The 15,779-nt window shown below is 44.3% G+C and overlaps 2 protein-coding genes across 7 annotated transcripts in view; both read right to left on the reverse strand.

Moving 5' to 3' along the window:
* Positions 1-1,891: 1,891 nt before the first annotated feature.
* On the reverse strand, positions 1,892-5,146 carry b4gat1 (beta-1,4-glucuronyltransferase 1). Of its 2 annotated transcripts, none has more exons than XM_084042487.1 (4): positions 4,954-5,146; positions 4,344-4,518; positions 3,139-4,126; positions 1,892-2,484 (listed from the first exon to the last, which is right to left on the reverse strand). In XM_084042487.1, exons 2-4 carry the CDS (start codon positions 4,460-4,462, stop codon positions 2,293-2,295), a joined length of 1,299 nt encoding a protein of 432 aa, XP_083898613.1. In that variant the 5' UTR covers positions 4,463-4,518; positions 4,954-5,146; the 3' UTR covers positions 1,892-2,292. The 2 variants fall into 2 exon arrangements, with proteins under 2 accessions (XP_083898613.1, XP_083898612.1); XM_084042486.1 differs by having other exon boundaries at positions 5,004-5,114.
* A 4,716-nt stretch (positions 5,147-9,862) lies between these two features.
* clcn3 (chloride channel 3) overlaps positions 9,863-15,779 on the reverse strand; it is a 64,319-nt gene continuing 58,402 nt past the window's right edge. For 4 of the 5 annotated variants that reach the window (XM_084042482.1, XM_084042483.1, XM_084042484.1 and 1 more), the window contains one exon: positions 9,863-13,462. In XM_084042482.1, coding sequence (XP_083898608.1) covers positions 13,277-13,462 — 186 coding nt within the window. In that variant the 3' untranslated portion in view covers positions 9,863-13,276. The remainder of the gene's footprint in view (positions 13,463-15,779) is intronic. The other variant, XM_084042485.1, reaches the window with a different exon arrangement.

The following is a 15,779-nucleotide window of genomic DNA, read 5'->3' on the forward strand; positions in this document are numbered from 1 at the left end:
TTTTATTTTGTTTCTCCACACATCCCTCTATGACACGCACAGTTGCATGCATGCATTTAACCAGAATTGTCTGAACATAAGGAGAACAGCCGTGAGCAAAGTCCCTGGAGCAGGACAGGTAGTGTATCTTGTGCATGGGCATATTGCAGGGGTTCTCAACCTGTGGGTCGGGACCCCCAGGGGGGTCCCCGGATGACAGTGAAGTGACAATTTAAGGACTTTTAAGAATACTTAAAATACTGCATCAAAAGTAATAAACAAACTATACTATAAAAACTAGTCAAACATTGGCCAAATTGTCAAATATATAGAGGCTACATTTGTGAAAATAGACGATCTACAAGCTCACAACGCACGAGGCGTTGTGAGCTTGTAGATCTGCTATTTTCACAATATTATCTGTGGAACCGAACCGAGTCAAACTAAATGCAAAGCCTCAGCTCAAAAATGATTGTTGTGGGGTCCCCAGTTCAAATATGGTTATTTTGTGGGGTCCCCAGTTCAAATATGATTATTTTGGGGGGGGTCGCAGCCTTAAAAAGGTTGACAACCACTGGCATATTGGACGTTGCAGAGTTCAGACTTGTGACCTCGGAGACTCTCCTACTACTCTAAAGCCCAGTCTACACCAACGCAACCAGTTGCAAGAAAGTTGCAGCGGTCTGGACTGACCAGTTGCAGACCGGTGCCATTTGGGGATAATGGTTGCAAGTAGTTGCATATAATATGAGCTGCTAATATGCGATAATAGCAGCTCTACAAGCTCACAACAGCTTGTAGATATGAATGACCTATTTTTGCTCAATGTTCGCCTATTATATTACATGCCCGGAATAGGGACACTAGGGTTCATGTGGTTAAACTGCCTGTCTAGTGCAAGGTAAATACAGTAGCAAATACATCACACACTAGACTTACAAGTGAAGGCATGGACCTCATCAGCCCTGTACTCAGTGCTACAATTGGAGTGGAGATAAGGGGATGCCCATGGCAATAAGTATTATATCATATTAATATATTATATTAATATAATATACATTATATTATTCCGTCATTTTGTTTGCCTCCTGGAATACTGATTAAATTGTTGATTACCATATACAGTACAGTATCTGGCATGTTATACCAGAATATATTTTCACTATAGATCACAACGCTAATAATCCTGTGACATTTTGTAGTTTTTACCTTTAGTGATTTGTCAGTAATGCCGCAATGTCATATGTCTGTCTTTTGCTCACGATATATTTGCATCAAAGACGAGTTAAGACTTATTTATACTTACTTGAAAATAGCAGATCTACAAGCAGGCATTGAGAGCTTGTAGATCTGCTATTTTCAGTGCGCAAAACCCGCACGGAACACAGTATATAAGTAGGGGTTGCACATCAGCAGTCCTATGGTAGTCTCTACAAGTCAGCCCTTCTCACTTACAGTTAGGATTTTGTCTGGCACTCATACTACAGTGTGTAACAGTCAAATTACTTCACTTCCCACAGTTGCTATCAGTTCGGACAACCAATGAGAAAGTAGCGTATGAGATATTTTAAAATACCAAGGACTTTCTTCTTTCTTTTTTGTTTTAATTTAGAATACCAAGGACTTTCTTCTTTCTTTTTTGTTTTAATTTAGAGTAGCCAATCATGTTTTTTACCCCTTTGTCTCCCCAATTTAGTTGTTATGCCAATTCATTCCTCCCCACACACATTTCTGCGTTGTCACTGCTGTCGTATCCTACTGACTCACCTGCCAGTGAGGAGCCCCCACCGTGAGGACGTAGCGCCTTCGTCCTACTCCTCCCTGCCCAACACTCCCCACTGACAGGTGCCGCCCCATAGGAGTACATGCAATGATGACCAATATCACCCTCCCCGCCCTCCCTCCCCCGAACACGGGCCAATTGTGTTCGCGTAGACACTCAACAAAGCCGGATGCATCACGGTAGATTAGAACCGACAACCTCCGTGGTGGTGGGCAGTGACTTTACCACTGCGCCACCCGAGCGCCTTACCAAGGACTTTCTTAGCGATAGCGACGGGTACAGGCAGAGTGTACAGTACGTAATTAGTGAGCAATAAATGACATGTACAGTATGTTCTCTTCCACTCAGCAGTGCAGAGTGGAGGACGGCTAATTGGTCTTCAAGCCTAAATGCTGACGCAGGCGGCTATTTGCTTTATGATTGGCTACACTAGTGTTTACACACTTTCACTCTTCACTGCTACCACAAAATGTGCGTCCGGCAAAGGCTGGGAGTTTTCACGGGTGACTGACTCTGTATAGCGCTTCTGTTCAGCAGCGGCGGGTGGAGGTCGGGTACTTGGTCTTCAGGCCCTCCTTGAAGCTGCGGAAGAGGACGCGGTTCCGCTTGTTCTCCTCGTCCTTCTGCGAGTGGAACTCTCCTTGCACCTTGAAGCCTCGGTGCACCACGAAGGCGGAGCTCAGCACGGAGAACCTGTATCCGGACACGTGGAGCTCGCACGCCTGGGGGAGAGAGAGGAGGAGGGTAGAGGACGAGAGGGGAGTGGAGGAAGAGAAGAGGAAGAGGGGGTGGAGGTAGTAACAGGAGAAGAGGGAGAGAGAACAGAGAAATTTATTATTTTTGATAAATCAAAAGAGCCATAGGACTAGGAAAAGGGGAGGTGGAGAGGAGAATAGAGTGGAGAGAGAGAGTAAGACGGAAAACAGAGGAGACAGATGGAAGATGGTGATATAGAGTACATGAGAAGAAGAGAGGGGGAGGAGGGGGGGAGGAAAGAGGAGAAGAGAGCAGGTGAACGGATGGAGAAGGAAGGAACAACAGGGAGACTAACAGAAGATGGGGACATTGGAGAACATAGAAACTAGTGTGTCACATCTAGCATTTAGTACAGCATGTAGATCATAACATTAACAGTCTTAGCAAGCATCCAGAGACTTGGCTTATGATTCATACAACCTCTTATGACGCCCGCATCTTTTTTCTAAAAGGCACATTTTTTTAACACAAATCTTTGCTTCTGGGGGTCCCTGCCACAACATATTTTCAGGCGGGGTTCCGTGGCCACATACATATCAATTTGGGGGTCCTTGGCACAAAAACGTTTGAGAACCACTGCTTTAAAGAAGGGGAGTGCCACTTTAAGCTATATTACCCACCTGGCTGATACGATTGAAGCCATACTGCTTGAAGTTCTCGTCGTACAGGGGAACGGTGCGCGGCCCAATGTAGAAAGGCTCCCACGGGTCCACCCAGGTGAGCGTGTAAGCCACTTCCAGGGGCCCCGTCCCTCTGGCGTGGCTGTTGACCCACTGGGAGTAGTTGGTGGGGGCCTGGCATCGAGGGCACAGCTCTTCATAGAAGGGCCGCACCTCGCCGACCTGATACAGCTGAACGAGCTCCGACTTTGTGGCAGGCATCTTCCTCACGTGGCGGATCTCGAAGGCCGGGAGGACGAAGACCTCGTTGCTGTCCGGCTCTTGCCTCATGATCATGGCCAGGAACTGCTGGTGCAGGTCGGCGCTGGGCACCATGTCCATGTCAATGACCAGGACGTAAGAGGTCTCCGTGGTGGCCCGGGCGACGTTGCGAAGGAGGTTGTTGGGGTACGAGATGTTCCCGCTGATGGCATAGTTCTTGTACTTATCCCTGTGGGTCTCAAGTCTGGAGAACACTGACGCACAGTCCTCGAGTCCCACAAAATGCTCTAGGTCCTGCTCGGGGAAACTGGCCATCTCACCCGACAGACAGACCAAATGGAAGTCCACCAGGGCCTGCACCTGAGGGCAGAAGACGCTGAGGGCGTACACCAGTGCGGTGGCATACTTGACGTCTTGCCCGTGGGCAAATATGGCCACAGAGAGAGGGTTCTGCCACCGTTCTAGGAGAGTATCCAGGTGATGCAGGTTGTTGATGGTCGTGTGCGTGGCCAGAGCCAGAACATTCACGTTGGCGTCCGCCCCCGGATTGTGATTTGTCGTGTAATCGCTTTTGATTAAGTTCTTGTACACGCGATACTGCCCGCTGTGGTCAAAGATGCCCCCCGTGGACAGCGAGTACCTCAGGCGCTCTTTTCGGGAGTTCTTCTCCGCGTGTGCCCCTGCATTCTTCTTGCCAGAGCCACCGAACAGCTCTGAGTAGCGGTACCTTTGATTGATTGAATACTTTATTAACAGTTTGCAAAAAAAACAAAACACAGAGGTACAATTCCATACAAAAGGATGCTAAAAGGATACCCCAAGAAAGCACTATATGGCTTGTTTCCATTGGGGTCCTGTGTATTCAATTCATCGAAACATTTAAAGACTAACAATAATAATGCAAAAACATCATATAAACATATCATAATAAACATCATACAAACCGCTGCTGTTTGCCGTGGAACTTGGACAAGAAGGACAGGTAGATCAGCTGTAGGAGCGCTACTATGAGCAGAGCACTCAGCACCACTTTGAAGACAGAGCATTTCTTAGAGAGATGCATTCCACTAGGTGCAGATCCAGTCAGTGAAGCGACGGGGGGGGGGTGTTTACTGTTCACTGCAGGACAGGAAACATAGGGTGTTTACTGTTCACTGTAGGACAGGAAATATACTGTAAGGTGTTTACTGTTCACTGTAGGACAGGAAACATAGGGTGACAGACAGTAAACATAAGGTGTTTACTGTAGAAAAGTAAACATGTTTACTGTAGGACAGTATCATACTGTAGGACAGTAAACATAGGGTGTTTACTGTACTAGAACAGTAAGCAAAGGGTGTTTAATGTGGGACAGTAAACTGTAGGACAGTAAACATAGGGTGTTTACTGTACTAGAACAGTAAACAAAGGGTGTTTAATGTGGGACAGTAGTAAACTGTAGGACAGTAAACATAGGGTGTTGTTTACTGTAGGACAGTAAAAAATAGGGTGTTGTCCTACTGTAGGACAGCTGCTGTAACGCTGGGGATTCGACACATGATGATGACTACTGACCCCATAACTTGGTTTTGTTGCGGAAACACTGTCACGACGAGCCTTCGTACCGTCTGCCGACCATGAAGTAACAGCACGAGCCTCATTCATATGGTTTGAATGTTATTATAGATAATAAACATCTTCTTCCATCAATGGGATGTCTGTCTCCTCCATTAAAACCAAAACACAAGCCCTCTGCGTTTTTACAGCTGCGACGGCGGCGCACGTCGATGCGTCACGGTGAGTGTTGCCAGGTTTTGCGAAAGAAATAAGCAACCAGGTCTATGAAAACAAGCCCAAAAGAAGCGACTGTTAGGCCACATGAGAACTTTAAACCTATTTACATCAGCTATTGGAAAATAGCCTACAAGCTCACAACGCGTATCAATGTGGCGCGTTGTGAGCTTGTAGATCTGCTATTTTCAAAAAAATCTTGGGAAAGGAATTGACCATTGAACATTTTAACAACACAAATCTGGTATGGGTCCCTGGCACAAATTATTTTCAGTTCACAGTCAGACTGACAAATCAGACTGACAAATACATCATTTCCCCCCCCCCCCCCCCAAAAAATAAGCAACTACACTTTAGAAACCCTGTCGAGGTTTCCGGTTGATGACACGCATACAGAAAAACAAGCCCCAAGTGGCTTATAATAATCAGACATGGCAACACGGGTACACTGTGTTTACCGTACTATGGGAGGTAGATTCGAAGCCGAAATTGGTCCGTATTATTTACTACCGTACTGTTGAGAGTAGATACGAAGTGGAAATCGAGGCGTTGTATATTTTTGCGTCAGACGTTTGTTTAACCTACACGTTCTTCTCACATGGCTGCAGTGAAAGTAACAGCACCAATACACGGTGCTGCTGCGCTGAAGTAAAATATCTGTAAGGAAATGTGGGCTCGGAGAGTCATTCCGTGTATAATTCTTTGACATCACCACTAGATGGCGCAGTGGTAGCACGGCCACGGAGGCAGCACAAGAGGAGAGCGCTGGCGCCATCTTGGAGTGACGTTTAGTGACGTTTAGTGCCGTTGTTATGTGTTGTTTTGATCTATTCATAAATGGAACGAGTAAATGGTAATCGTTGTATATTAGAATATATTTTCGCTGTCCAACACAGACTATTTCAGTAAAGGCATGTCAAAAGATTGGAAATTATTTTGTTTTGTCTTTGTACAACAGCGCTGATTTTTCTCTGAAAGTCGCTTTCACGCCAAGATGGTGGAAGTGGAGATCTGCCGGTTAACTCGGTGCGGTTGCCACGAGTGTCGCTGCTGTCGACTCTTGAATTTGAAACTCTTTGTGGTATTACGTTTAAATTCTCGCGTGACTAGGGAGTGAGTCTCATAGGACGAGGTGGCCGAGTGGTTAAGGCGATGGACTGCTAATCCATTGTGCTCTGCACGCGTGGGTTCGAATCCCATCCTCGTCGGATATCAATTATTATGTCAAATCCTGTTTTTTATTCGAATTACACCCGTCTTAATGATTACCTTTATTGATTTGACCGTAAATCCACATTTTAAATGATATAATCATACACACAAATCCTACAAAAGAAAAATGTAGGGAACTGGCAAACTCTTCTGACAGATTTGAGCAGCTAATATGCACGGTAATATTGTAGTGTTGATAATTTACATGGATTTATGCCCCTCAAAAAGTGAATAGAATGTCATCTTAATCAATCTGTATGGTAGACTATGTTAATACAGTATAAGTTAACTATAGTATCTGCAATGGTTCCTGGTTGTAAAAAGTAGTACTTATTTGATTGATTGAATACTTTACTAACAGTTTGCGAAAAAGGTACAGTGGTACAGATGCCATGGGATTCATAAGAATCCTGGGTAGGACATGGACGTTGGATTGCAGCCATAGTCAACACGCCTTCATGGGTTATTAATTATATCATACTAGATGTCAGGGCCGCTTTGCGGCCCTCACATCTAGTTTAACAAATACAGGTCAAGAGACCCAAAACGCCAAAGCCTGGTGTGAGGAGATGCTTCGCGGCCCTCACATTTAGGCCCCAACCTTATATTGTTCCAATTCTTCTCTTTCTACCTGCCTGGCATTTGCGTGGCTCAAAGTCAAGACACTATTGGCCTAATTATAGCTCTGCACACACGTCATGCGAAGTCCGGCCTCTCTGGCCTCTCCTCTCCTCCCTCCCCGCTTTGCTTTGCGGCCCTAACCTCTAGTCCACATCCTCCCAACCTCCGTCATGTGATAAAGAGGTCAGACTTCCTGTATCTGGTTGCTATGGCAACCTGCCAGATCAGGCTGAGGGTCTGATAGGCGAATCAGAGAATCAATCAAACCGAGAGTCCGATCACTGATCGAGGTGGGGTAAGATGCCTAAAACATAGCCATAGCTCTGATCAACAGTCTGTGACGGGTCTTGGAGGCATGTGGAGTGATCCTGTGCTTGCGAATCGCTGCCGAACTTCTGAGCTTTTTTCAATTATATAGTAAATATATATATATATATATATATATATATATATATATATAGTAGTAATAAGATATATAACTAGAAGATGTGCTCCTCAGAGCACAGGTCTCCGCCAGTACTGTTCCTGATTAATCCTGTCTTAAGTGTTACTTGATTAATCCTGTCTTAAGTGTTACTCCGCCATTTCTCAGCCATTTCGTGATTACTCATGTCTGACTCACTTTGAAAGAGGCTAAGACTCTTTCAAAGTGACACATCTATTTATAGGCCGCTGATACGTCATGCGTCTCACTAGCCAATCAGAGCACACTCTTTCAACGTATTGTCACGTGAGGCTTGACCAATGTTAGCTTGGCCGAGGGGGGGGACGGAAAGTGAAAACATAGTCTCCTGGCAGAGACAATCAAGGTGCAAGTTACTTTACTGGTGATAATGAGTACAGAATAACATTGATGAGAATTAAGCAAACAATACTGATTGTGAAGTTTTAATTCATAATCATTAACAAAAAAACACTTCAGTCCTCACATAACTACATGAATATTGTTGACAGTGTGTGTCAGATCCTAGCAGGAATTATTAACACACAAATCACGTTGTCTGTCTGTCTGCACCCAAATATGGATATGCCTGATATCATGTTGGTGATGTCATCAACTTGACATCAGGCCTATTCATATTTGGACATGCCTGATGTTATGCCGTTGAATTCCTCCCCACACATTTTTATGTTGCCACTGCTAGAATAGGAGTGATTATGAAAAGGAGGTGCACCGTCAGTTGAGAGATGCCAAGCATGATAGAAAACTCTCTGGAAATCCAACAGAATACAAGAACGCTCGCCCCAAAACACGTTCGCCCTGGGGAAAATCCAGCGACCCCAGAACGGTCGCCACCAGGTAAACGTAACGTCATGACCTCATTAAAACTATGCCTAAACCTAACCATATTCCTAAATGTAATGTGGCTGCCATAGCTGCTATAATTGTTATCATTACTTGTTTTATATTTAAATTAAGTTCTTTATTGCCAATATGATTTATTCATTTTATGTCTATTGGTTGTGTAAGTTGTGCAGGAATGCCAAGTTTTCAGTTCATGCGGAACACTTTATATGGTCTGGTGTCAGGTAGACACCTCAGTTGGTACACTTCCGTTGTTTGACAGCGTGACACAGGAGATCAAGGTTTGTTTGCGTGTTGCTTTTGTTTCTTCTATATTGATATCAATGTTCTGTTTGTGAACGTCTTGATTCATTTTATTTCAGTTTGTGCGTCGCTGTGTTCATGGGCACCAGTGATCTCTGATCTCATTCTTTTATGTTTTCTAAGGTATGTTATTATTTTGGAGTGTATTTTCTTTATTATAATACGTTTATATGTTGTACTTTGTTTACGTTATGTGTATTCTAAGCGTTTGTTCATTTGTGTTGTTACCAGTTCGACACTGGTTTTGAGTGCCTGCAAGAGTTGCATAATAAATCCAGCTGTATGCAGAACTACTGACTAGTGTTCCAAACAATAGCCCCAAATTGTGTCCCAAACTATAGCATTAATTTCCGTTTCCATAGGATATAGAAAGATGGTGGATTTGAATTTGCTGAAAAATAGGCTTCATTTACAGCCTGTAGAGTCTATGGGCGTAACGCTGCCCATACCTTTTACTGTGTATTTTTTTTACTCCCCGCTCCCCTCTCTGACAGGTATCAGAGTGACTGCGGTCTTTGATGCATTAATTGATTAGAGAGAGCACTAACGAGCACAGTACGAGTTTGACACTTATGGCTCAATCAATCAACTTAGTGCACAACCCGTTTGAAGTTCAAAGGGATCCATTAAGAGCTCCGGCCGAGCTCATCTCGCTGCACTTCGCCAAGCACAGTCGGTCTTGGACATTCCTGTGTGCGCGCACATGCGTGCCTTTAGGATGTTGAATCCAGACAGGACAGCTGCAGCTATGAAAACAGACTAGTATAGTAGGCTATGTGCATAACTTCAGTCCCAGGCAGGCACGTGCACACAGACATCAAATAGGACTTGAGCACCTGCCCTTTTACCAGTCTGTAAAAAAGTGCGTCTCCAGACATGAATTGAGCATTTACTATGGTGAAAGAAATGCAAATGCCCCATTTCCATGGCTGGCTGTACAAGGAAACATTCAAGAGAATTGCCTTTTCCGATCTCCTGAACATGAATGCAGCATTTCATTTCATGTTGAAATTGCCCTCTCCATGTAGAAATCCATGCTGTGAAGACAAATCTGCAGTAAACGCTTGATTATTCTTCGTTGAGCATGGTGTAGCGCACTGAAAATAGCTGATCTACAGCGACGCGGTGTGAGCTTGTAGACAACTCATTTGTTTAGTTAAGCGCAAAACAGGCTGAGATATATAGTGAAAACTACAACTGTACTACACATTTTATATGCTTAGAAAAGAAAGCATCCAGACCCACACTATGCAACTTGGAACATTTGTTTTTAATTTAAAACAAAATTTAATCTTTACTTTTCATTTTTTAAATGTACAATCAAACCATCAATTTAATCATACATAAAATTCTTCGTAATGTACAACTATAAGAACTACCCATAAATAAAAAAAAAGAAAAGGAAAAACATCGATCAGTATGAAATACAATGTTAGGCAACACCACCGGTTAACCAAGGCGATGGCTCTCCTTGTCAACACAGAGTAGGACAGTCACTGCATTAGAAAGAAAGAATACAATGAATAACACCTCCCTCCATCACTCTCACTTAACCCATTCAATCCAGGAACGCATACTGTAACTCAAATCTTTGCTTCTGGGGATTCTACACATGTCTTTTTGAGAAAACTTGGTTCTTAAACTTTTTCATGTCAAGGACCACCCAAAGTGATATGTTTTTGGCCAAATATTTTGTTCCAGGGACCCCCATGCAGAAGCAAAGAGCCGAGTTAAAAATGTATATATATTCAAAGATTTGCATTTTTTCCCTCAAAAAATAGCAGATATACAAGCTAATAGCGTGGCACTCTGTGCCGTGCTATGAGCTTGTATATCTGCAATATTGTAATAGCCAAAGAAATCTAAAGTAACATAGATGTGTTCCCGGATTGAATGGGTTAAAACACATGTCTGGAGTCTTGCTCACTCTGCAGGGTAAGGTGCTACTGGTTTGCCTCTGCCTTCCCAATCCTCCACCCGTCCCAAAGTCCTTTATTCCCTCTATACGCGCCATATGGAATACGTACGCGCTTTGCGTCAATAGCAGAATCATGCATCATTATTATATATGTATACAACACAACAATGGCCAATACTGTGTTCCGGGAAATGGTGGAGAATTGTGATGCAGGGACATGATGTCATGAGGGAGACAACAGAACAAGGATCGGTGCCCCGGGGGGGGGGGGGGGGGGGGGGGACCACTTTGACAAGCGCACAAGTAGAGGGTGAATGCTGCTTTATTCTTGCTCCTGCATTTGAACATACACAAATAATGACAGGCCCAAATGTGTTGTTAGGACACTTAGTGGACGTGGTAGGTTTAGGGTTTAGATTGGTCTAATCAATATTATTAGTATCTAGAAGGAGAACGGGACGTCACCCCATGGGAAAGTAATGGCGAAAACCTCCCAAGATGGCGCCACCTGTCCATTGAACGGTTCCTCAAGCTATATACCCACTATGACTAAAAGCAATGTGATGACATAACCATGTATATTTAACACCATCCACTCATGACGAGCAGAGGCAAGGGTTTGTGGACAGCATACCTAGGTATGCAATAGGCCACAGACCCCCGTAGCTCGAGTACAAATGGAACAAAATGGACATGTAAGGTCCCTTTGGCTCCACTCCCATAGTTACAGAGCTGCAAGGGTCCATTTGGTTCCCAACTATCAATCATTTAGCTGGGGACCCCCTCAAATCCTGTCAAAGATCCCACTTTGAGAACCTGGTATGTATGAGCCAAAGACATGGGTCAACTAGCATTTGCATACAATTGTTAGCATTGACTTTGTTCTACCTCAGGTCCTATCCTATCGGGTAGGAGTGCCAGACAGTACAGGGAATCCCATATAGCATTTCAAACATCTTACTGTACCTTTGCAGTAAACCCCAAACACCCGTTACATTTGAACCAGTCATAATGTGGCGGATTATTGCCTCATATTTTGTAATATTTTAGTTTTTCTTATGTCTTTGCCCAAACAATAAGGCATAAGGCGTGGCTTTTGCCTGTTATTTTTAGCTATAAGCAAGTTCTTTTGAACCGTGCTTTCAGAGATTGCCACATTTGTTGACTCTTTGGCCAATATCGACTTCATCTCACAACGCTTTTGAGAAGCATTATTTGTACATGTATATACTTGGTAGCGCACCACATCGCGCACACAAAAATAACAGATCTACAAGCTTGGAGACCTGCTATTTTCTGTGCACGACACACTGGTGCACAACTAAGTATAAAGGGACTTCGCACTCATTTCTCATGGACGCTGCAAGGGGATGATGACATGGATATCCAATGAGAAAAAAGTAAAGGTACTGTTTGAAAATACATTTCTTCTCACACACCTTGATACAGCATCAGCGAGGGGGGGGGGGGGGGGGGGGTTAACACGGCCACTGTGCATCATCATCATCATCTTCCTCCTCATGAATCAACAGATGCCACTTTGAAAGAAAAGTGCAGATTTCCAGTCTTGTATTTTTTGTGTCAAGCTGTAAAAAGTTAGTTGATTATAGCAAGATCAATACTCTAAAAGTAGTAGCATAGTAATAGAAGAAAACAAAGGAAAAGTCGTTTCATTTTTTGTGTGTGTGGATCCTGTAACAGAGTAACTTTACACAGAAGAACTCAAATTAGGTTTTCCTTCTTTTCCCCCCTCATTACGTTCTCCGTCCACCTTCAATGGACAGAGCGGAGGTCGATGGGTGTCTGCCATCTAACACACACACACACACACACACACACACACACAGTTCACCATGGCTCAGAAATGAACTCATACAGACTTTTATGCACACTTATTCCTCCTGAAAGGGAACTTCTTTGTTCTTGAAATACAGTGTGCATCCACCTCACACACACATACATACATACACACACACACACACACTTTAAAGCCACCTCAAATAGGCTGCCTTGCTCGGGGGAAGAGAGGCAGAGTTACATCAGCAACCTGACCGGAATGTAGAGGTGCTAGCGATACGCACGTTCACAAGCGCACACACAAATACACACATTTCACAGGTAAACAATGCTCTTTTAAGGATGGACGGGTTGCGTGTGTGTGTGTGTTTGAGGAGTTAAATCTAGGGACGGTGGCCTGGCGTCATCTCAAGGTGTCTGATGGTCCCTCCTCGCCTCCCAGCGGATCATTCTGACCTCTGACCCCTGAGCCAGGCCAGCACACAGCGGCGTACACTGCAACCCGCCAGAAGCAGGACAAGCGGCAGGTGTGTGTGTGTGTGTGTGTGTGTGTGTGCGTTTCTATATAGGGGCGAAGGAGATTCACTGTGGTTGCATGATGTTCCTAGCTCTGTGTGTCTGTGTTCAGCAGCACACGAGAAAGCATGCTTGTTGGGTGACATCTGTGCAAAAGTGTGATAGCTGTGTGCATATAGCCGTCTGTAAAAGTGTATTCCTGTATGTGTGTGTGTATACATGTATATACGCCTCAACCTGTGACCTCACTGAGTCCTCAGAAGCCAAAATGATAATAAATTGAGTCTCTTGTCTCATCGTCCTTTTTTTCACCCCTCTCATGGCCACCGGGGGGCAGTCTCTCAGCAGGGGGGCCTGTGGGCGGGGTCACCTTAGTGTTTGGCGGTAGTGGTGGAGGATTCTATGGAGCCGGAAAAAAGGGGCGGGGCCGTATGTCAGAGATTGGAGCCATCCAGGAGGTGCACCACCTCATCCTCGTCGCTCTCCTCTCCTCCTCCCCCTCCTGTCCCGCGGTCCATGAAGGAGGGGATCAGTTGAACATGATGGACTCTGGATCTTTGTCGGCCATTTGGGCCATGTGACGGAGGATGTCTTTTTTTGTGATAATACCAAGGAGCCGCCTGCAGGGGGAGACAGAGGAGAGAGGGAGAGGGAAGAGAGGTGGGGTGGTGAGGAGGAGAGACAGGGGAAAGGGAAGGATAGAAGAGAGAGAGTCAGTAGGAGTGATGGCTAATTTATACTTGGTTGTGTGCCGGTGTCGCATGGCAAATAAAAATTGCAGATCCGAGCATGTAGATGAGGCTGTTTTTCGATTCACGACACCTGCACACAACAAAGTATAACTCAGGCTGAAGATGGCAGCATCCCATTTGGGGTGTTGGAGACAGAATGACGTCATGTTTTTGTTGGCACAATGGCTCGGTTCAGCAGGTGAATAAAGGAGGTCTGACACATTTGTTTTGAACTAAAAAAGGAGCTTTCCTTTTTTTTTTTTACCTTGGAACAGCAAAAAAGGATGCTATTATACGTGAGCAAAAAACTGCTTCTTTGCCACCGCACTAAAACGCCAAAGGAAAACGTTATCGGATCAAATATCATTCGCCGCATAGACCTCAAGGTAAAGAGAGAACCTTGTTAATGTGTCAAATGCATCAACAGCAGCCGTGCCAACAAAAACATGAGTTCCTGAAGAACTACAGCCGGTGGAAAGAAGAGGTGGTGAGTACTGCAGGAGGAGTGAGTGAATTGTGATGACATTCAAAATGGCACCCCGCCACCGACCGAGATTTGGCACTCTTAAATATCTGACACTCGCTCTCGCATAATGCTCGGTTTTAAGTGCATTCCACGCCACAGGGAGCAGGGTGCCATTTGAGACGTCGTTGTGACGGTTCTCGTTTGAAAGGGAGAGCGGTCCAGAAGCCTGGTGAACAGCAGAGTGAACTGGATTCCTACAGGAAACAGGAAGTGGTGAACAGGAAGTAGCGTGAACACAGAACCTTGGAGGAGTGGAAAAGGAGGAGACATAATTGCTCTCATGGCATTCAGGGTCTGAGAGGACAAGTGAGGAGACAATATTGTTACGATCTGTTGAAGAATGCACTTTCTTCGGTGCATGACAGCCTATTTGTTTATGTTTTCCTGCCTTTGACCCCGTTTTATGTTCACATCCCAGCCAGTCAGCAGGACACACAGGCAGTGCGAGCATGACACCCTGACTGCAAAGAGAAGGCTGAAGTGTATGGTTATCCAATCAATACTTTTCTCATACATACATATGTTTTTGAAAGATATTCATAACTTGTGTCATCATCCAAATAATAGAATTGACTTTTAAAAATCAAAGATTAAAGCAAAGTTCCCCCTTGTGAAGACATGAGGGCAGTGTGCGTATGTTAACGTGCCTGTCTGGAGGTGTAGACAGACACAGGTTTATGTCGAGTCATTATTGTACATTATGGATATACACTGCTGCTTGATGCCCCCATAGCAGACTGTCCAATATTATCGTGTTGCTTCTTTTGTTTTATTTTGCACAGGCTTCGCCCAAATAGGGCTCTATGGCTTGATATACACATCTTTATGTACATGACGACGTTCAACCCATGAAGCCCCATTAGCAAACGAAGCCTGTGATCATACGCAGGGCGCAAGTTACCACATGTAACAATAATTTTTGCTTCTGGAAAACTGTGACTAACGGCAATCTAGTGAAAATTCACAAGTGTGTTGTGCGCCAATTTTTCAGACACTCCATTTTAAAATGGGCTCCTCCCTTGTCCTCTCCTTGTACATAATATTTCTTCATTGCCAACCAAACAACAGACAATAGTCTGACTTGGCTCAATATTCTAAGTGCCTGGTCAGGCTGATTCAAGAGCACCTCACAAGCTTACTCAGCACCTTTTGATTTCTGGAATGAGGTGTCATGCAAATGGGACGCATTACATTTCATAATGTTTACAAATGACCATAGTGAGCAGCAAGTACCAGCGCTCTTGAATTCAGCCATGAACAGTTTTAAAGGACAATACCGGCATCATCTAATAACAACTTTGACCACATACGATACATGAACGTAAACAATTCTTCCTTCTTCTTTAGACTGCATTATAATGTTATATTTGGTCCTTACTCATCCCCATTTACTGCTAATGATGATGAAAAGGTGTGGGAAAACATATGCTAGACATAGAAATTCAGCCTTGAGAAAATCCCTCGTTTCAGATGCGTCGTAGATTCGGCTCTACGTTTCACACTTCACTCTTGTACAATTAGTCGCTCTCAGCTGTTGTACTCGCATGCGTCCATTCCAGATAAATATCAAACATGTTTGATAATTATCGATGCGTCTGTGAGCAGGTTGTTAGGTTTGAGATTAGATATGTGAACCCTTCAAACTACAGGATCATCTGGGCAGAGATAATTGTTTCCAAA

The sequence above is a fragment of the Gymnoscopelus microlampas genome, assembly GCF_963454915.1.
Source record: "Gymnoscopelus microlampas genome assembly, chromosome: 19".
NCBI lineage: Eukaryota > Metazoa > Chordata > Actinopteri > Myctophiformes > Myctophidae > Gymnoscopelus > Gymnoscopelus microlampas.